At 43.3% G+C, this 21,995-nt stretch overlaps 1 protein-coding gene across 1 annotated transcript in view; it reads right to left on the bottom strand.

Annotated features, from left to right (window-relative positions):
• Window positions 1–20,856, bottom strand: part of LOC122801280 (arf-GAP with coiled-coil, ANK repeat and PH domain-containing protein 2-like) — a 2,104,317-nt gene extending 2,083,461 nt beyond the window's left edge. The window contains exons 1-2 of the mRNA XM_044070827.1: window positions 20,803–20,856; window positions 19,850–19,969 (exon numbers count right to left, since the gene is read on the bottom strand). Coding sequence (XP_043926762.1) covers window positions 19,850–19,969; window positions 20,803–20,856 — 174 coding nt within the window. The remainder of the gene's footprint in view (window positions 1–19,849; window positions 19,970–20,802) is intronic.
• Window positions 20,857–21,995: the final 1,139 nt, after the last annotated feature.

Here is a 21,995-nt window from a genome sequence, read left to right on the forward strand (position 1 = left end):
AGCTCCCCCTTACCCATAATTTATCTCTCCCGATTAGCTCAGACCTTGTTTGCAATAATTATATCCATATAAAAGCAGGAATGTTGGTATGTCACCCAAAAGGTTATTAAGAGATCCTTTCTGGAGAATAAGGGACATGAATCTAACCCTTGAGATTCTCTTTCCGTTCAACTAGGAACCCCCCAAGGAAGGGGATTAGAAGGTGGGGATGTGAGGAGAGATGAAAAATTCAACAATACAGATGTAAAGTTATGGCGAGTACATAACTTCTTTATCTGATCTTGTCAATTTTCCATCTCATTCTCAAACATGGAACAGAGACCCCAAGCTACCTTTACCCTGGGTGAACTCCCAGGAGAATATGCCTCAAAACCATCGCACCAAAGGACACCCTTCCCCTGGAGACCAGTTCTAACCTGTAAAGAGTAATAAAAGTATGATGGTTTGCCCATGTGGCTGCTGCACAAATCTCTTCCAAAGAAGCATTTGTCTAATAGACTGCAGATGTGGCCATTGCTCTGGCAGAATGAGCCCAAATGGATTTGTTGGGTTTCATGCCTTTTCATGTGTAAATAAAGGAAATACAACTAGAAAGCCATTTTGATAAAGTAACTTTGGAAACTGGTAGGCCTTTCCTAGGGCCTACAAATGCAACAAACAATTGGTTTGCTTTCCAAAAATCTTTAGTTCTATGTAAACAGAAACGTAACTGTCTATGAACATCCAAAAAATGTAATACGTATTTCACCCTTATTACTAGAATTTGGGAAGAAAACAGGCAAATGGATAGTCTGATTAATATCGGTTTGAGAAAACTTTCGGCAAGAAACAGGGTTTGTACGCAGAGAGACTCTGTGAAAACCCAAATAAGGGGGCTGGGAAGATAGTGCCAGTATTTCTGATATCCATCTCACCGATATGACAGCCACAAAAAGATAATTTTCCAAGATAGTAACTTGACATCCCAAGATGCTGCAGGTTCGAAGGGTGGATGAACAATCTGACGCAGAACGAAATTTAGGTTCCATAGGGGAGAAGGATCCTTGTGGGGAGGTCTTAACATGGTCCTTTTTAGAAAGGTTTTGTAAAGTTTGTGGAAAATTAAAGATAAGTTGTCTATTCCAATGTGAAAATTTGAAATGGCTAACTGGACTTGAATGGCAGATGCTGCAGCCTCATTACTGAAAATGTTGGCTAGAAATTCCAGAATGAAGTGAATGGGAGACATGATAGGATCTATATTGTGTTGTTCAGCCCAAATTACAAACCTCTTCCATTTATTCTTATATAGTTTTTTTGGGCAGATGACTTATGGGCGGATATCAGAATATGACGGACTAGGTTGTCTGGCAATTAATGGAACTGGAGGACCCAAGCTGTGAGCTTGAGGTTGTGAAGGTTTGGAAGAAGCATTCTTATCGGATGTGACAGTAAATGTGGAAAACGTTCCCTCTGTAGATAAGGCCAGAGAAAAGGAAAATAGATTTCTTGTGGCCAATACTGGGCAATGAGGATTACTTTTCTCTCCAAACTATTGGCTTTCTGATGGAAATTTGGAATCATTGGAATGGGGGGGAAAGGCATACAATAGTGCCAGAGGTCAATCGTGTACTACAGCATTCCTCTGGGACTGCTTTGGGGGGGAATTAGGGCAAAGTATCTGCTGCATTTGTTGTTCATGGGAGAGGCAAAGAGGTTGCAGCAAGGCTGGCCCTGTGTGTGGAAAATGTTCTCTGCTACATTTTGGTTGCGGGACCACTCAGGGGCATAAGAATCTGCTCAACCTGTCCACTATGACATTAGATGAGATTTCCCATTGCCACACTGAGCGGTTCCTGACAGAGGGTATGATCCGTCTCCTCCTTGCTTATGTACCATGCTACTGATATCTGACTGAATGGCTACTGCTCCTGAAGGAAGAGCAGTCTGAAACGCTTATGATCTCATCTCCAGGATGTTTATGTGGAGACTGACCTCTTCTGTGGACCAGGTGCCTTGGATAGTCTTCTGCAAATAATGCCCCCCCTCCCAATCTGGGAAGCATCCATGGTCACTGTAGCCTGTGGGTGTGGGGGGAACAAAAGGTCGAACTTGTCACCTGGTCTAAATGAATCCACCACAAAAGATACTTTTTGCATTTGTCTTATCAGAATCTGGTAAGACACTGGTTTGTGAATTGACCACTGAGCAGCCAGAAGCCATTGCAGAATTCACATGTGAAACCTGGCTAATAGAACTAACATGATCCCTGTGACCATAGCTCCTAAGGAATGTAGAACATGGCGGGCAGGTAATTTATTGCTCCTGATTAGCCTTGAAGTTTTCCATCTGAATGTCAACACCCTTAAAGGACAAAGGCTCTCAATCATCTGATTTTACCAGGCTCTCCAGTGCAGGGATTTTCGACCTGCAATTCCATCCAGAGGTGGACAATCAGGCCACTGATCAGGAGCTCTGAAAGGGCTTCCCAAAAAGACCCTCGGGACCCTTAGTTCTGCGGACCTCCTCTGCTGTGAGGGCAACATCTTCCATTATTGTTTTCACCTCTGCCGGAAATCTCTCCAGGTGTACTTTGGTAGGACCTTTGAGACTTCTTGAACCACATCTTTCCGCTGCCTCTTGAAACCTTGGAATAAGGTCTCTGAGGAGCCGAAAAATGTATGCCTGTGGCAGAAAGGGTCTTACCTTCCTGCTCACACCTGGACAGCTTTTCTTTGACTTTGGCGCCAAAAGGGGACATGCAGTCAGAGTGCTGACGAATGAAGACTTAAAAGGTTCTGCAAAATCACAAAAGGAGCATCCAGGCATGCCTCCTCACAGAGATGCCTGATCCCACTGCCCTGCTCGTGCCCTCGGCTGCATGTGAGATAAGCCTCATGGAAGATTTGGTTACTGAATGTAGGTTGGCTAACTGGGAAGATACATTATCTTTAGTTCCCTAAGCGACTGCTCCTTCAAGGGTATCTGAGAGCTCCTTGATCAAATCCCTTTGCAATCTAGTGAAATGAGAAAGGTAAATTCAGTGACCATAATGCAAATGGTCGCTGATGAGAAGACACTTCCCAAATCTATCCATCATCCTAGAATCTTTATTAGGAGGATGGATAGTTGAGCTCTCCTAGGAGAAGTCCCTCTTGGTCACTGCCACCATGACCATGGCATTTACTGCAAACCTTTTTGTACAGAAGGTCTTGTCTGAGGGAGCAGTAATAATTTTGAGCTCCGAGGAACAGACTCGCTGTAGTTTGGGTCTCCCACGCCCACTAAGATCAAACCTATGAGCTCATCAGTGGGCAGAGTCACCCATGAAGTAGATGGGCGGGATCCAAAAGCAGCCAGGTACACAGACTCCTCAGGCGAAGAATTGCTGAACTGCCACGGACGCCTCTGCTTGAGAATCTCCAGAAACTCCCCAAAGGAAATGTCCTCATGGGGTGACCATGGGGATCCTTTACCCTCTGAGGAGTCCAAATGCTTCCTCTTGCATAATCTCTTCCTAGGGACTTTCTCAGTGGGTTAAAGTCTGGGGTACCCAGATGGGTATCCCGACTCCTGAGGTCCCACTGTCCATGTCAAATTTGGTGGTGAAGAGGAACGCAGGGAATCTTGCTGGGATAATGGATCAAAGGAGGCAGGTCACTTAGATGCAGTAGCAGCTACAGCTCTCTCCAAGGCCCCAAGTGCTGACTGCTCCTAAATGGATGAGGACTCTGGCTCTGATAAGCCATGCCTTTAGGATGGGGTCCCCTCCAGTCCAGAAGACGGCTCACCAGGGGCTGAAGCCGGAGCAGAGTTGACCTTTCCCAAAGCTCAGAGGCCCATCAACTGCTCTGAAGACCTGGGAGTGAAGCTCACTTTGGGTTCATGAGGATCACTATGCCTCCGGGAACTCTCCGGCTCTGAAAAAGCTGAGAAGCTTCAAGCAAATGTGTGATCAGAGGAAGAGGATCACTTCGGATCAGAGGTAAAAGACACCAGGCGTATCGGATCCCACAGCTCCAAAGCTTGCCCTGAAGTCAGAGGAGGAAGAGGGTGAGTGGACGGCTTACACAGGTATGACACCCCAAGGGTCGAGGGGGGACCAAGATGCCCTGCGCCCATAAAATCCTCTGCACCATCCATTCCACATCTTCAGTAAGGCTCCTAGTTGAATGGGAGGAAGAGGCAGATGTGGATCTTGATCTTCATAAAAATGGGGCCGGTATCCTTGATGGAACTGAATCATAGGATGGAGAGTACAGTGTCCATGGCAAAACCAAAATAGGTTTAAATGGGCCAGTTGTTGGATCTGACGTCAACAAATCCAATCTACCCTTAGGAGATTGGATCAGACTCCGATCCTAAGTAGTAGATGCCAGAACAGAAGGCTTTAGTTGGATCAGAGACACTCTCTCATAGTGGGAGACTTGGACATTTTCTTTTTTGTCTCTGAAGAGTCGGTCAGCACCGAAGACTCTTTCCTTGTCCGAAGATTTAGAAGTCAAGGAAGAAACTAGGCTCAAATGAGCCAATTTTGTTTTAGAGGAAGAACCAGATTTCTCTTTCTCCAGAGATAGCACCCCCAAATGCAGAAGGCAACATGCCCTTTAAAATGAGCTTATTCTTCCGCGCTACTAAAGTTCGATGATTGAAGGCGTGGCAAATTGCACAATCCTCTTGTAAATGAAGGGGGCCAAAACAATACATGCACAAAGTGTGTGAATCACTGACAGGAATTTTATGTCCACACTTTGTGCATTTTTTTGAAACTGGATGATTTCTCCACCATGACTCAAAAAAGGGACAGGCACAGAATCCACTCACACAAACACACACACTCAGAGAAAAAGGATAATGAAAAGAAAACTTGTTTTTGCTTGTTCAACAGAAACAGAATAGAAGAGGGGGAATCTACTAACAAAAAGTGGTAGAAGAAATACCCAATAAAGGTAAAGGAGAGAGAAGTAACTATGAAAACTGGTTACTTGGGAAAGAGAAAGATGAAAGTAAAAGTAACCTAAATAAAAAAAAATGGCCACTGCAAAAAGGAGCTACAACTACAAGGAAGAGACAGAAAAAGAAAGTGCACTACAAATTTACAAAACAGGAGACAAAAGATATGAATTATACAACCTTACACCAAGAGCTGGCTGGTGGGACCACGTCTTCGTAAAGCGGCAAACAAGATCTGAAGTATTGGGGAAAGATGCATTATGGGTAAGGAGAGATAAACGGCTTTTCTGGTTGCCACGAGCTTGCTACAGCAGAGTTGGATCTGATAGATAAGATCTGAACCCATATGTTCGGATGAGATGAACAATATCAGATTATATTTCCTGTGAAAATTTTAAATTATTTTTATTTCGAATTTTTGACATTACTCCCCATAACCCTAGGGGGAGCATGGGAGACTCAGATTGCAAGGAGTTATGTTGGCAATTGAAGCTAAATGCTACTATACCCCCTGGGACAAATGGCAATACTTCTGTTCTCCCAGTTCTAACACTGAGGGCAGCGAAGTTATGACATCATTATGATATTTCAATGTAAACAATACAGTACTTTAGGCTTGAAGTTTTATTTTTAATATTAATATGCATGATTATAATATAAATTTATATTAATAAATAAGGTTTCAATCCAGTAAATCAAAATATACATTTTATATTTCACATTTAGTTTTTAGGGGTTTAAAACAAGTTTACATATTGTGTTATACTTACTGCTGTTGATACACATGCTATTCTCCATTTGCCTTTTTTTTTTTTTTTTGTTACAATGGTGCTGATGCATTTGCGTAATTAAACTGAATCTGATCATGTGATTTTAGCTTTACCTAATTACCACTATACATTTTGGCCTTTTAAAACACTTCCAACTCCGGTTCTGATGAAGTCCTATTCTGCCTAGGGAAGAGAGAGCATACATTTTATTTACTTGTGCCTAACTTATTTTTATTGCTTTGTGTGGATCATGCGGTGTTTAATAAACTTTGTTGGTAAAGAGACTCACTGGTGGTACATTGTGTTTTGGGTAGACTGACTGGATTCCTTGTTTTTGGTTATTTGTTTTTGTGGAATCCTTTGAGCAGCTTCTTTTGTTAAATGTATTATGGAAGTTCTTAAACAGCTGCACTATGTTTCTTTGCAAAGCTCACTGCTGCAACAGTCCTTACTACTAGGACAATTCCTACAGCATACAAAACTAAACAGGTAGACAGTTCTTAAGGCTGGGCTGCAAAAAAACCATGCAAGTGGCATTTGCAAACTCAATCCTAAGCCACAAAGCAATATATAGTCTACATTGCCTGTAAGTGGTGTGGACTGATGGCCAGATAGTTACTTCAACAGCCAGTGCACTCACCCCCACTCTCAGAAAAGAGGAAGTTGGGTAGTTTGGCTAAGGGAGAAATCAGTTTCTACCACTGTCCCAAATGTGGGGTTCGTTCGAAGACTGACCCGTATCTTATGAACACTAAAAAGGGCTCTATACATATTAGCACCTGTAGATATGAAAACTTCTTAGCAGAGTGACAACAAGAAGCAAAGATTTTATATACCAGGTATTTGATGCAGCTAAGGCAGCAGACCCAAATTAGGGAATACATCAACTTTTCAAAAGCACAGTCCAAGCCCTATGGAAGAAAGTATAGTTGTGTACACTTACCATAAATGTAGATGTTTAGAGTGTATTCACTCTTGCAGTCATTACATTTAGGGTTATCTGCTTGCAGTAGCCCTCAGTCAGCCTGATTAACAAAGTCTTGGGTCCTGCATCGGTTGCTGTCCCTTCTTCCATGACATCAGGTCATCAGGGGTACAAAACATGCAGCAAACACCATTACATCAGTTTTCCTTGCCCCAGATGTCAGGTGCCCCCCGAATGGGAAGCAATTAAATCTATAATACAAGGATATACCTCCAACAAAAAAGCAAATACACCAAAAAGCTTTTTGAGCATAGTAAGTGAGAGTAGAGATATAGCCAAAAGAAGAAAGGGGCTGGAAAGAGGGTAACCAGGACTGCAACAGTGAATACACTCTAACATCTACATTTATAGTAAGTGTACTGTACTATGTCCTTCGTGTTTCACTGTTGGTCATTGCATTTGGGTAGATTCCCAAAGCTAAGGTTGGGAGGAGGAATTTAAATAGAAGTAGGACCAGCTATAAGGCCTTGCAAGACTGCAGTGGCAAAACCAGCTCTGGATTTAGAAAAAAATAGCAAATTATGATGCTTGGTGAAAGTATGTACAGAACTCCAGGTAGCAGCTTCTAGGATGTCCCTTGTACGGACGCCCCTGAGAAAGGCTGTAGAGGTAGAGGCAGCCCTGATTGAATGTGGTCTGATGCCCTGTGGGAGAGGTTTCCCATCGTGCTTATAGCAGAAATTAATGCAATGGCCTATACATTTTGAAATTGTTTGCTTTGAAATAGCTTTCCCCTCTGTCCCTGCAGCAAAGGCCACCAGCAGTTCAGATTTCCTTTGAGGTTTAGTCCTGTCCAAGTAGAATCTAAATTGTCTGTGTACATCTAAGGAGTGCAGTATCCATTCCCCTTTGTTCTGTGGGATAGGAAAGAAGGTAGGCAAATGAATGGACTGATTTAGACCCACACTGGATACCACCTTGGACATGAAGGGATTGGTTCTGAGGGACACCCTGTCCGCATGAAAGATGATGAAAGACTCCACTGCCATAAGGGCAGGTAACTCAGATACCCTTCTTGCAAGAGTGATTGCTAAAAAGAAAGCAGTTTTCCAGGAAAGAAATTTTAAATCTGCAGTAGCAGCTTGCTCGAAAGTAGGAAGAGTGAGTTTCTCCAAGACAAAGTTAAGGTCCCAGGCTGGAGTTGGAGCTCTCCTCGGTGGCCTTAAATTTTTGGCCCCTCTGAGGAACTGCTTAAGCAGTGGGTGAGAGAAGAGGGGAGGCTCTGTGCTACAATGAGCTGAAAATGGCTGAGGCATGAAGTTTAATGGAGGAAAAGGACAAGCCCTTATGAAGCATCTAGGTCAAATATTGTAGAATCTGAGGTAAATTGGGCAATGCTGCGCTCATCCTTTGAGATTGGTTCCAGGTACAAAATCTTTTTCATTTCGCAGCATAAGATTTTCTAGTACTAGGTCTCCTAGCCTCTAAAATGATATCCATCACTGATTTACTGAGGGGTGGTAAAGGAGAGATTAGGTAATTAGCCAGGCTGCTAGGTTCAGTAATTGCAGCTGAGGGTGCAGAATCTGGTTCTCCTGCTGAGACAACAGGGAAGGAGTCTGAGGCAGGTGCCATGGGGCAAAGAGTGACACTGCACTGGAGGGTGTACCAGTGTTGGCGTGGCCAGTCTGATGCAATTAAAATCGTCCTTGGCTTGTCCTGTTTGATCTTTAGTAGTACCTTGGAGAGCAGAGGCAGAGGAGGAAAGGCATAAACTGTAGGATAGAGCATCCACTTTCCAAGCTAGCTTGTGGGGAATCCTTATGCAAAATTTGTCCAATTGATGGTCCTGGGGGGAGGCAAAGCGGTCTATATCTGGGCTCACCCATTTGCTCGTCAACATGTTGAAAACCCTTCGTCCAGTTTCCACTCGTGCAGGTCCATGAGGTTTCTTCTTAGTCCATATGCCAGCGTCTTTACTTATCCTGGCAGGAACTGAGCTTGTAGATTCACTTGGTAGCTCATGGCTGTGTTTCACAATGCCATGGCTAGTCTGCAGAGGGGGTAAGTGTATACACCCTGCTTATGTACCACATGACCATGGTGTTGAGAGTCTAACATTAGTTGTCCTGGAAGAATGTGGTCCCTGAAAGCTGTCAGAGCATTCTGTACAGCTAAAATTTCCTTTTGATTTATGTGTAGGTGCATTTGACTTGGGTTCCATTTGCCCTGAATGCACTTCCCTGCCAGGTGAGCCTCCCATGCATAGTCTGATGCGTCTGTTAAGGTTTGGGCGGCAGGGGGTAGTGTGAATGGTAGTACCTTGTTTTGGTGGCAGGCCTCTGCCCACCAAAGGAACTCTAAGCGTAGGAAAGGTACGATAGGAATCATAGCTTCTAGATCCTGTGAATGTTGAGACCATAGGTTTTTGAGATACCATTACAGTTTCCTCATATGCAGCCTTGCATATGGAATTAGAAGAATGCAGGAGGCCATGAACCCAAAGGCTTGCAGTATTTGCCTTGCAGATAACTGGGCTTTTGTGGCCACTTGTTTGAAGTAGGTTGTCAAATGTGTGTTTCTCTGGTGTGAGGAAAGCCATCTGGGAAGTTGTATTCAAGCTTACTGCCAGGAATATAATTTGACAGGGTACCAGGTGTGGTTTCTATTCATTTATGGTGTACCCCAGACAAGTCAATACCCTCTGAACAAAGGCCAGATGATTCAAAATTATGTCCTGGCTTTCCTGCCTGAATTAGACAATCGTCCAGGTATGGATATATTTGAATATTTCTTTGCATGCAGAATACAAAGACTGGAACTATACCCTGGACACAGTAGATAAGCCAAAGGGCAGTGCACAGAACTGATAATGCATGTAGCCTGCTTTGAAGCGTAGGTATTTTCTTCAAGACTCCCTGATAGGGATGTGCAGGTATGGTTCTTGAAAGTCGTGTTGCTAACCATGCATCCTTGCCTAGCAAAGGAAGCAGCTGGTGAAGAGTCAGCATCTTGAATTTTGGAATCACCAGAAAGGTATTTAGAGTAGAAAGGTCCAGGACAGGATAGGACGCCACGTATTGCCTTTTCCGGGTACCAGAAAAAGTAATAGAAACCTTGTCCCTTTTCTTCTGGTACCAACTGAATAGCCCCAATGCTTGAGAGAAAGTACTTGATTTTGGGCCTCTGTCCACCGATTTGGGGGCAGATCTAGCCACCCGCTTGGTGTTGGTAAGGTGTGGAAGTGAAATCTGTATTCTTGGAACACTATATTTAAAAAACATTTGTCCTGGGTAATGAGCTCCCGATTTTTGGCCAGCAGACCAATCTTTCCGCCTGAAGGAGCATTCAGTTGGGAAGTGCTTGGAAGTTTTAAAAGAAAGTCAGAGACAGTTTTCCATAGGGGGGAGTCTTACTACTCATTGATTAGGGTGCAGAAACCCCCCCCACTACTTAGTCTTGTGCATCCCCTGGGACTGAAAAGTACAGTTGTGTACACTTACCATAAATGTAGATGTTAGAGTGTATTCACGGTTGCAGTCATTACATTTGAGTAATCTGCTGGCAGGTTGCCCTCAGTCGGCCTGATTACAAAGTCTTCGGTCCTGCGTTGGTTGCTTTCCCTTCTTCCAAGACGTCAGGTCATCAGGGGTATAAAACATGCATCTGACGCCATTGCATCAGTCTTTCTTGCCCCAGATGTCAAGTGCCATCCTAATAAGTCATTAAACATAAAAGCACAAAAATATACCTCCAACAAAAAAGCAAATACACCAAAAAGGCTTTTAAGCATAGTAAAGGAAAGTAGAGGTATAGCCAAAAGAAGTTAGGGGGCTGGAGGGAGGGTAACCAGGACTGCAACAGTGAATACACTCTAACATCTACATTTATGGTAAGTGTATACAACTGTACTATGTTCTTAGTGTTTCACTGTTGCAGTCATTACATTTGGGTAGATTCACAAAGCTATGGTTGGGAGGAGGAATATAGATAGCATTAGGGCCAACTATAAGGATGCGCAAGACTGCACTGGCAAAGCCAGCTCTGGATTTAGAGAAAATTGGCAAATGACAATGCTTGGTGAGAGTATGTACAGAACTCCAGGTAGCAGCTTCTAGGATATCCCTGGTAGGGGCGCCTCTGAGAAAGGCAGTAGAGGTAGATGCAGCCCTGGTGGAGTGAGATCTGATCCCCTGGGGGATAGGATTTCCATGGTGCTTACAGCAGAAATGAATGCAATGGCTTATCCATTTAGAAATGGTTTGCTTTGAAATAGCCTTCCCCTTTGCCCCTGCAGCAAATGCTACCAACAGTTCAGATTTCCTTTGAGGCTTAGTCCTGTCCAAGCAGAATCTAAGTTGTCTGTGCACAGCTAAGGAATGCAGTATCCATTCCCCTTTATTCTGTGGATTGGGAAAGAAGGTTGGCAAATAAATGGACTGATTAAGTGCCACACTGGATACTGAACTGGGCATGAAGGATGGATTGGTACTGAGGGACACCCTGTCCGCATGGAAGATGAAAGGCTCTACTGCCATTAGGGCCTGTAATTCAGATACCCTTCTACCTGAAGTGATTGCTAAAAGGAAAGCTGTTTTCCAAGAAAGAAATTTTAAGTCTGTAGTAAAAGCTGGCTCGAAAGGAGGTAGGGTGAGTTTCTCCAAGACAAAGTTAAGGTCCCAGGCTGGGGTTGGAGCTCTCCTGGGTGGTCTCAAAGTTTTGGACCCTCTGAAGAACTGCTTGAGCAGTGGATGAGAGAAGGGAGGTTCTGTGTTATAATAAGCTGAAACGGCTGAGGCATGGATTTTAATGGAGGAAAAAGACAGGCCCTTGAGAAGCGTCTCAGTTAAGTATTGTAAAATCTGAGGTAAATTGGGCGCTGCTGTGCTCATCCCTTGAGACTGGTTCCAGGCACAGAATCTTTTTCATTTTTCAGCATAAGATTTTCCAGTACTAGACCTCCTTGCCTCTAAAATGATATCTATCACAGGTTTGCTGAGGTATGGTAAAGGACAGATTAAGTAATTAGCCAGGCTGCAAGGTTCGGTGTTGGTAGCTGAGGGTGCAGAACCTGGTTCCCCTGCTGAGACAGCAGGGAAGGAGTCTGAGGCAGGTGCCATGGAGATGACAGTGACACACTGCGCATGAGGGGGTACACCAGTGTTGGCATGGCCAGTCTGGAGCAATCAAAATCATCCTTGGTTTGTCTGTTTGACTTAGTAGAACTTTGGAAAGCAGATACAGAGTGGGGTGGGGAGGCACAGACTGATAGGTTTTCCAGCGGAAGGATAGAGCATCTACTTTCCAGGTTTGTTTGTGGGGAGTCCTTGTGCAAAATTTGTCCAATTGGTAGTTCTAGGGAGAGGCAAACAGGTCTATATTTGGACTCCCCCATTTGCTTGCTAACATGTTGAAAATCCTTGGTTCCAGTTTCCACTCATGTGGGTCCATGAGGTTTCTGCTTAGTCAGTCTGCCAGTGTATTTAATTTTCCTGGCAGGAATTGAGCTTGTAGGTGCACTTGGTAGCTCAAGGTTGTGTTCCACAATGCCATGGCTCGTCTGCAGAGGGGGTAAGAATGTGTACTGTCCTGCTTGTTTAAGTACCACATAACAGTGGTGGCGTCAATCTTTACCATTGGTTGTCCTGGAAGAATGTGGTCCTTGAAGGCTGTCAGAACATTCTGTACTGCTAACATTTCTTTTTGACTGATATGCAGGTGCATTTGACTTGGGTTCCATTTGCCCTGAATGCACTTCCCTGCCATTTGGGCAGCAGGGGGTGGTGTGAAAGTTAGTCCCTTGTTTTGGTGGCAGGCCTCTGCCCACCAAAGGAACACTAGGCATAGGCAAGGTATGATGGGAATCGTTTCTAGGTTTTGAGAATGTTGACACCATAGGCTTTTTAGATACCACTGTAGTTTCCTCATATGCAGTCCTGCATATGGAATGAGAAGAATGCAGGAGGCCATGAACCCCAAGGCTTGCAGTATTTGTCGTGCAGATAGCAGGGTTTTTGTGGTCACCTGTTTTGAAGTTGTCAAAAGATTTGTTTTTTGGCGTGAGGTAAGCCATCTGGGAAGTTGTATTCAAGCTTGCTCCCAGGAATATAATTTGTTGACAGGGTACGTTGTGATTTCTTTTTGTTGATGGTGCACCCCAGACAAGTTAAAACCCTTTTTTACAAAGGCCAGATGATGCAAACATATTTTCTGGCTTTCTGCCTGAATTAGACAATCGTCCAGGTATGGGTATATTTGAATTTTTCTTTGCCTGCAAAATGCAGTAACTGGAGCTAGGCACTTTGCGAATACCTTGGGCGCAGTAGATACATCAAAGGGCAGTGCAGAGAACTTAGTGCGTGTAGCCTGCTTTGAAACGTAGGTACCTTCGGCAAGATTCCCTGACTGGGATGTGCAGGTATGCTTCTTTTAAAACTAGTGTTGCCAACCAAGCATCTTTCCCTAACCTAGGAAGTAACTGAAGAGTCAGCATCTTGAATTTTGGAATCTCCAAAAAGGTGTTTAGAGTAGACAGGTCCAGGATAGGACGCCATGAATCATCTTTCCTGGTTACCAGGAAAAGTCTCTAATAGAAACCATGTCCCTTTTCCTCTTCTGGTACCAGTTGAATAGCCCCCATGCTTGAGAGAGAAAGTACTTGTTTTTGTGCCTCTGCCCACTAATTTAGGAGTAGGTCCGGCCATCCACTTGGTGTTGGCAACGTGTGGAAGTGAAATCTGTTTCCCAGGGACACTATTTAAAACCCATTTGTCCTGGATAATGAGTTCCCAATTCTATGCTTGAAGAACAATCTTTCCCCCCAAAGGGGCAGTCAGATAAGTGCTTGGAAATTTTAAAAGGAAGTCATTAAGACAGTTTACCATAAGGGGAGTCTTACTATTCCCCGACTTGGAAGTGGATGCCCCCCACTGCTTATTTCTGAGAGTCCTCTGGGACTGAAACCTGGGTTTTTCTGCTGTGTCTGGGTTTGGCTTGAAGACCTGAAAGGGGCTGGAAAGGACCAATTTTTAGAGGGCCAGTGCCTACTAAATCTAGGAGGCCGAACTTGTAAAAAATCTTTAACAGTTTGCATAGATTTAGCGTGATCTTCCATCTTTTTAAGAACTTCCTCAGTCTTGTTGCCAAACAGGCGGTCCTGATTTAAAGGAGCATCCAACAATTTAGCTTTAACATGATCAGGCAAAGATTGTTCCTTAAGCCTAGCATGTTTTCTAAGCACAGACCCAGTAACACCAGCCCTACAAGAGGCCTCTAATGAATCAAAACCAAATTGAAAGTATGTTTTCCAACTTGTTCGGCAAAATCATTAAATCCTGTAATTCTTTATTTTCCACACAGTCAGTAATCATTTTCTGTTTAAGCAGTCCAATAACATGTTGCTGATATTTTAACATATGAAAAGTACAGTTGTGTTCACTTACCATAAATGTAGATGTTAGAGTGAATTCACTGTTGCAGTCATTATATTTGGATAATCTGCTGGCAGGTTGCCCTCATTCGGCCTGATTAAAGTCTTGGGTCCTGCGTCTGTTCAGGTCCCTTCTTCCATGACGTCAGGTCGTCAGGGGTATAAAACATGCAGCAGACGCCATTACATCAGTTTTTCTTGCACCAGATGTCAGGTGTACCCCGAATGGGGAGTAAAATATATATATATATATATATATATATATATATATATATATATATATAAAAAACACATATACCTCCAACCAAAAGCAAATACGCCAAAAAGGCTTTTAAGCATAGTAAACGAAAGTAGAGGCATAGTAAGTGTGAAGTGTACACAACAGTACTATGTTCTTAGTGTTTTCACTGTTGCAGTCACTACATTTGGGTAGATTCCCAAAGTTATAGTTGGGAGGAGTTTAGATAGCATTAGGGCCAGCTATAAGGGCCTGCAAGACTGCAGTGGCAAAGCCAGCTCTGGATTTAAAGAATGGTAAGTGATAATGCTTGGTGAAAGTATGAACTGAACTCCAGGTAGCAGCTTCTAGAATGTTCCTGGTAGGAACACCTCTGAGAAAGGCTGTTGAAGCAAATGCAGACCTGGTGGAATGGGAACGGATCCCCTGGGGGATAATTTTTCCATGGTGCAAATAGCAGAAACAAATGCAATGGCTTATCCATTTGGAAATGGTTTGCTTTGAAATAGCCTTGCCCTCTCTGCCCCTGCAGCAAATGCCACCAGCAGTTCAGATTTTCGTAGAGAACTTGTCCTGTTTAAGTAAAATCTAAGTTGTCTGTGTACATCCAATGAATGCAAAATCCGCTTCCCCTTGTTCTGTGGATTGGGAAAGTTAACAAATGAATGGTCTGATTAAGAGCCACACTGGATACCACCTTAGGCATGAAGAAATGATTGGTCCTGAGAGATACCCTGTCCGCATGGAAAATGATGAAAGGCTCCACTGCCGTAAGAGCCTGTAATTCAGAAATCCTTCTAGCTGAAGTGACTGCTAAAAGGAAAGCTGTTTTCCAGGAGACAATTTTTAAATCTGCAGTAGCAGCTGGCTCAAAATGAGGGAGAGTGAGCTTTTCCAATACAAAATTGAGGTCCCAGGCAGGGGTTGGAGCTCTCCTGGGTGGTCTTAAGTTTTTGGCCCCTCTGAGATACTGCTTCAAGCAGAGGATGAGAGAAGAGGAGAGGCTCCGTGTTGTAATGAGCTGAAATGGCTGAGGCATGGATTTTTATGGAAGAAAAAGACAGGCCCTTGTGAAGCATCTCAGTTAATTATTGCAAATTATGAGGAATGTTGGGCACTGCTGTGCTTATCCCTTGAGATTGATTCCAGGCACAGAATCAATCTTTTCCATTTATCAGCATAAGATTTTCTAGTACTAGGTCTTCTCGTCTCCAAAATGACATCCATCACAGGTTTGCCGACTGATGCTAAGGGTGAATTTAGGTGATTAGCCACGCTGCAAGATTCAAAGTTTAGAGTGGAGTGCAGAATTTGGTTGTTCCGCTGAGACAGTAAAGGTGTTTGAGGGCAGGTGCCACAGTGGAATGTGTGACACGGTGCAGGAGTGGGTACCAGTGTTGGCGAAGACAGTCTGGAGCAAGCAGAATCATTTTTGGTTTGTCCTGTTTGACTTTTAGTAGAACTATGGAGAGCAGAGGCAGAGGGGGAAAGGCGCAGACTGATAGGTTTTTCCAGCTGAAGGATAGAGCATCCACTTTCCAGGCTTTTTTGTGATGAGCTCTTGTGCAAAATTTGCCCAACTGATAGTTCTGGGATGAGGATAAAAGATCCATGCCCAGACTCCCCCATTTGTGTGACGTGTTGAAAATCCATGGTTCCAGTTTCCATTTGTGTGGGTCCATGAGATTTCTGCTTAGTTAGCCTGCCAGAGTATTCAACTTTTCTGGCAAGAATTGTGCTTTTAGTTGTACTTGATAGGTCAAGGCAGTGTTCCAGAATGCCATGGCTAGTCAGCAAAGGGGGTAGGTGAGTGTACCCCCCTTGCTTGTTTATGCATCACATAACCATGGTGTTGTCAATCATTAATTGTCCTGGATGAAGGTAGTCCTTGAAGGCGGTCAGGGCATTCTGTACAGCTAGCATTTTTTTTTTATTGATATGAAGGTGCATTTGATTTGGGCTCCATTTGCCATGAATGCACTTCCCTGCCAGATGAGCCCCCCCAAGCATAGTCTGAAATGTCTGTGGTTAGGGTTTGGGTGGTGTGAATGGCAGTCCCTTGTTTTGGTGGCAGGTCTCTGCCCACCATAGGAACTCTAGTTGCAGGCAAGGAATTCTAGGAATAATTGTTTCTAGGCTGTGACAATGCTGACTCCATAGACTTTTTAAGTACCACTGAAGTTTCCTCATGTGCAGTCTTGCATATGGAATTAGAAGAATGCAGGAAGCCATGAACCCCAAGGCTTGCAGTATTTGCCTTGCAGAAAGCAGGGCTTTTGTGGCCACCTGTTTGAAGTAAGTCACCAAATGAATTTGCTTCTCTGGCGTAAGGAAAGATATCTGGGCAGTTGTAATCAAGCTTGCACCCAGGAATATAATTTTCTGAGAGGGTACCAGTTGCGATTTCTTTTCGTTTGTATTGTACCCTAGACAAGTTAGAACCCTTTTTACAAACGCTGGATGGTTTATCAGAATGTCCTTGTTTTCTGCCTGAATTAGACAATCGTCCAGGTATTGATATAGCTGAATATTTCTTTGTCTGCAAAATGCAATTACTGGAGCCAGGCACGTTGTAAAGACCCTGGACGCAGTAGATAAGCAACAGGGCAGTGTAGAGAACTGGTAATGCAAGAAGCCTGCTTTGAAGCGGAGGTATCTTCTGCAAGATTTCCTGATTGGGATGTGCCGGTAACCCTCTTAAGTCTAGAGTTGCCAACCAGGCATCTTTGCCCAGCATAGGAAGTAACTGAACAGTCAGCATCTTGAATTTTGGGATGTCCAGAAAGGTGTTTAGAGTAGATAAGTCCAGAATTGGACACCAAGATTTGTCTTTTCCGGGTACCCGGAAAAGTCTTTAATAGAAACCTTGTCCCTTTTCCTATTCTGGTACTAGCTGAATAGCACCCATGTTCATGAGGGAAAGTACTTGTTTCTGGGCCTCTGCCCACTGACTTGGGGGCAGGTCTGGCCATCCGTTTGGATTTGACAACGTGTGGAAATGAAATCTGTATCCCTGGATACTATTACTTAAAACCCATTTGTCCTGGGTAATAAGTTGCCAGTTTTTTGCATGAAGAGGCAGTTTTCCCCCCAAAGGGGGTGGCTAAAAGTTAAGTGCTTGGTAAATGTAAAGGGAAGTCATTGAGAATGCTTACCATAGAGAGGCGTCTTGTTTACAGATTTGGAAGAGGAGGCACCCCCATTGTTTTGTTACGAGAGTCCCTTGGGACTAAAAACTGGTGCCTTTGGAATGTCTGGGTTTGACTTCAGTGGCTCTCAAAGGAACTGGAAAGGACTAGTTCTTAGCAGGCCAGTGTCTACTAAATCTTGGATGTTGTAAGAAAACTTTCACAGTTTGCATAGATTTAGCTTTATCTTCCATCTTTTTTAGAACTTCTTCAGCCTTACTACCAAAGAGACGGTCCTGTTGTAAAGGAGCATCTAACAATTTTGCTTTAACATAGTCAGGCATATTTTGCTCAGAGCCAAGCATGCCTTCTTAAGCACAGACCCAGTTACCACAGCCCTGCAAGAGGCCTCCAAAGAATCAAAACCGCATTGCAAAGTATGTCTTCCAACTTGTTCATCTGAATGCAATAAATCCTGTAAATCTTTATTTTCCACAGACCGAAATCAACATTTTCTATTTAAGCATATATGATATGCTGCTTATATTTTAGCATATGAAATTGACAGTTTAAAGCCCTAATTGCCAGGGTTGCAGAAGTGTAAACCTTCTTACCTCATCTATCCAGCACCCTGGAATCTGTATCAGAAGGGGTAGGATTTTTAGCAGTAGAAATCTTAATGCCCTTGGGACCCAAAGAAATGGTTTCAGGATCTGCAACAAGATTTTTGAAAAGGAATTTGTGTGAGTCAGGAACCCTGTAGTATCTGTCTGGCTTGCAAGGAGCCAGAGGCAGAGAATCAGCAACCGTCTATATTCTGAAAAAAACATCAACAATGTCTAGAACAGGAAGTATAGCCAAAGGCCTATGCTGAAGAAGAAAATCCCCAAGTCTCTTTTTAGATTCAGAAAAATCCTGACTTTCCCAATGGAAATGTTCCCTTAAGGTATGTAAAGTTTCCCCAAAAGAAAAATCCTCAGGGAGAGTAGCAGAATGAATGGAATCTTCTGCATCAGAGTCCTCATAAGAAGGAATAGACAATTCCAGTTCATTCAAAGAGTCAGAAGAAATAGAATCCTGTTCAGAAGATTCATAATCAATGTCTTGCCTAGGCCTCTTAGAAGGGGGGGGGGGGGTGGCGGCTACCCCTGATCAGAGTAATTAAATCTTCAGCAATTATGAAGATTTGTTTTTTAGGCATAGGGGGCCTGCACATGTGGCCCAGGCAAAATTTTTCTGGCATATGTTGTGATTTTGGCCTTAGTTTTGAAGATGGCGTTTGTCTAATATACAAATCTGTAGGCCTGAAAACACCTTCAGAAGCCGGTGCCTGCACAGCGGCTCCGGACCCATCCAAGGTGGAGACATTCGCGGGTTCCATAACTGAAGCATCTCACGGCATACAAAATACATCCAAATGGAGGCCTGCGAATCAGAAGTCGCGGTATCAGGGGCTGCGAAAGGGCCACACTGAGTACCGGTAAACTGGCGACTGGCTTAGGAGAAGCGTCATTGGCAGTTTTGGACCTCAACGGCCTGTCTTTTTCTTTGCGTTTTTTAGGTGATCCGGTAATCAGATTGCTAACGGACACTTCTGGATAATTAAAGCGTGAACCAAAATAGTTAGAAGCAAAAATGTACCCACATTTGATAGTGTGTTGATTAAATAAAGCACAAAACTAACAGCAAGGTACGTTGTGGTCAGGGCCTAGGCAAGGAATACAGTACAAATGAAAATCCTTATGAGGTATTTGCTTCCCCACAAGTAATGCAATTATTAACTTTTACTGACATCGGTAAGGAGCAAGAAAAAGTTTCCCCAACGGGGTACTTAGTTTTTTAGTTGAAGACTTCAGCTCTGAAACTTGAAAACGAAAATTTCAGGAGTTGGCTGACCGGCACTTGTGAACTGCTTCTGCTTCAGGCACCACGTGGCAAGAAAGAATGATGTAATGGCATCTGCTGAATGTTTTATACCCCTGACGACCTGAAGTCATGGAAGAAGGGACAGCAACTGACGCAGGACTCAAGACTTTATTAATCAGGCCGACAGAGGGCAACCTGCCAGCAGATTACCCAAATTAAGGACTGCAACAGTGAAACACGAAGAACATCTACATGAACATCACCAAGAAGGTTGACACCACATGGGAAATGTTGGTTATGCTTTCAGGAGATGTAAATTACAGCAACAGTTTTTCAGACAAAGTCAACAAAACAATAGTGTGGATGAATATGCCTTCATAGTGTGCAAGCACCAAATTACATGTTCAGTAAGATAAAACATACACTCACATGCTAAAAGAAAACAATGTAAAACAGATGCACATTTTCAAAAAGTACACAAATCATAAATGTATGCACTAACTTGAAACCAAGCAGCAATTTTTTTGTACTTTTGTCTAGAAACAAAGTTGCAATTCCTACCTCAATCATTTTATCTTTATGTGAATGAACAGCCAGATCACGGATTCCATTGGCAAACTGCACGCTTGCATTGCAAAATGTTTTCTCAGCATCAAACATTCCAATACAAAGCTTCACCACCTAAAAATTACAAAAGAAATTACTGGTAAATGTTTCCCTTCTTAGACTGGAGTTAATTTTTGCAGACTTTACTTCTATTTCAATACAACTCAGGGCAGAGGAATACAAACTATTTTCCTTCAGTTACAAGTCCACAATAGTACTACTATAATTAAATCCAAGAGTAGCATAAAAAAAAAAAAGTTATGTACTCACCATAACGTTCCATCAAAGTTGTTGCTTTTCATTTGTCTTCAACCTGTGGGAATACAGATCCGGTATGGATCTGACTACCACATTTTCCAGCATAAGTTCCAACGTCCAAGCTTTTCCCCTACCTATACCAGTCTCCCCTTCCCCTCAGATTGAGTGCAATAAACATAAGTAACATAAGCTAAACATATACCTAAAACCCTGGCATGGGCACCCATTAGATGAAAAGGAAGTTTGCGAAGGTAGAAAGCTATGCCTCTCCCATCCGGTCCACTACACAGCCCACACAAGGCAGGGGGAAAGGAGGGAGGGACAGCTAAAGAAGTGAAAAGCAAAAACTCAGATGGAAAGTTATGTTGAGGACATAACTTATCTGAAGTTGTTGCTTTCATTAGGTCTTCAACCAATGGGACAGAGTCCCCAGCTACCAATAGCCTTGAGAGGTCCTCATGAAAGGATGTTCCAGAGCACGGCTAACACAAAGGATGCCCTGCCCCTGGAAAAAAGATCCAACTTATAACAGGAGATAAATGTACGTGGCGACACCCAGGTAGCTGCAGAGCAAATATCATCTAAGGACACCCACAACAAAAAGGCCACAGAAGTAGCTATAAACCTGGTGGAATGCACCTGGACATGACCTGGTCGGGATAGCCCTTTGACTTGATAGGCCAACGAAATGCACTCAAATCCATCAAACAATAGTCACTTTTGAGAATTATTTCCAAAGAGGGCTTAGAAAAGGAAACAAAAAGTTGATCAAAGGATTTTGTTCTATACAAACGCAATAGTCTGAATATCAAACAACTGCAACTTATACTCTCCTTTATTCTGGAAATTAGGGAAGAAAAAAGGAAGATTAAACTTAGTAACATTAGACTCTGATGCCACTTTTAAAGGAATGAGGGATTTGCCGGTAAGGAAACCTTATCTTTATGAAACACCACATAAGGGGGCTGGACAGATAAAAGCTTGGGTCTCCGAAACTCTCTTTCTGTGGTGATGGCAACTAAAAAGGCCATCTTCCAAGAAAGACGCTGCAAGTCAACCGAAGCTGCTGGTTCGAAGAGGGTAGAAACTAGAGTGAGATCCCAAGGGGCTGTTGGGTCCTTGACCAGAGGACTAAGTAGAAAGCCACCTTTCAAAAAGGCCTTACAAAGGTTGGATGAAGCCAAAAAAGCCGAATTTTCTCCTGTGTGAAAATTAGGGATAGCTGCCAATAGTACCATGATTAAAAATATCTGCCAAAACGTCCAAAATGGCAGGAACTGGTGCAGTAAAAGGGTACCGATCAAGCTGAGAAGCCCAAATGGAGAAAAGCTTCCACTTACTGGAATAAACCTTCCTGGTGGAAGACTTGTAAACCGCTACCAAAATCTTCCTAACAGGAGAAGACAACCCGCGAGTCCTAAAAATCACTGGAAAGTACAGTTGTTTACACTTATTAATGTAGACGTTCGAGTGCATTAACTGTTGCAGTCATCACAATTGGGTTATCTGGTTGAGGGTAGCCCTCAGTCGGCCTAATTATCAAAGTCTTGGGACCTGCGTCGGTTGCTGTCCCATCTTCCATGACGTCAGGCAGTCAGGGGTATAAAGCACGCAGCAAACGCCATTACATTACTTTTTCTTGCTCCAGATGTCAGGTGCCGCCATAATGGGAAGCAATTATACACAAGGTTACACCTCCAACAAAAAAGAAAATATACCAAAAAGCTTTAAGCGTAGTAAACAGGAATAGAGATATAGTCAATAGCAGTCAGGGGGGCTAGAGAGAGGGTAACCAGGACCACAACATTGAATACATGCAAACATCTACCTTTATGGCTAGAGT

This window comes from Protopterus annectens, chromosome 4.part1, assembly GCF_019279795.1.
Source record: "Protopterus annectens isolate FY-2018-M chromosome 4.part1, PAN1.0, whole genome shotgun sequence".
NCBI classification, from domain to species: domain Eukaryota; kingdom Metazoa; phylum Chordata; order Ceratodontiformes; family Protopteridae; genus Protopterus; species Protopterus annectens.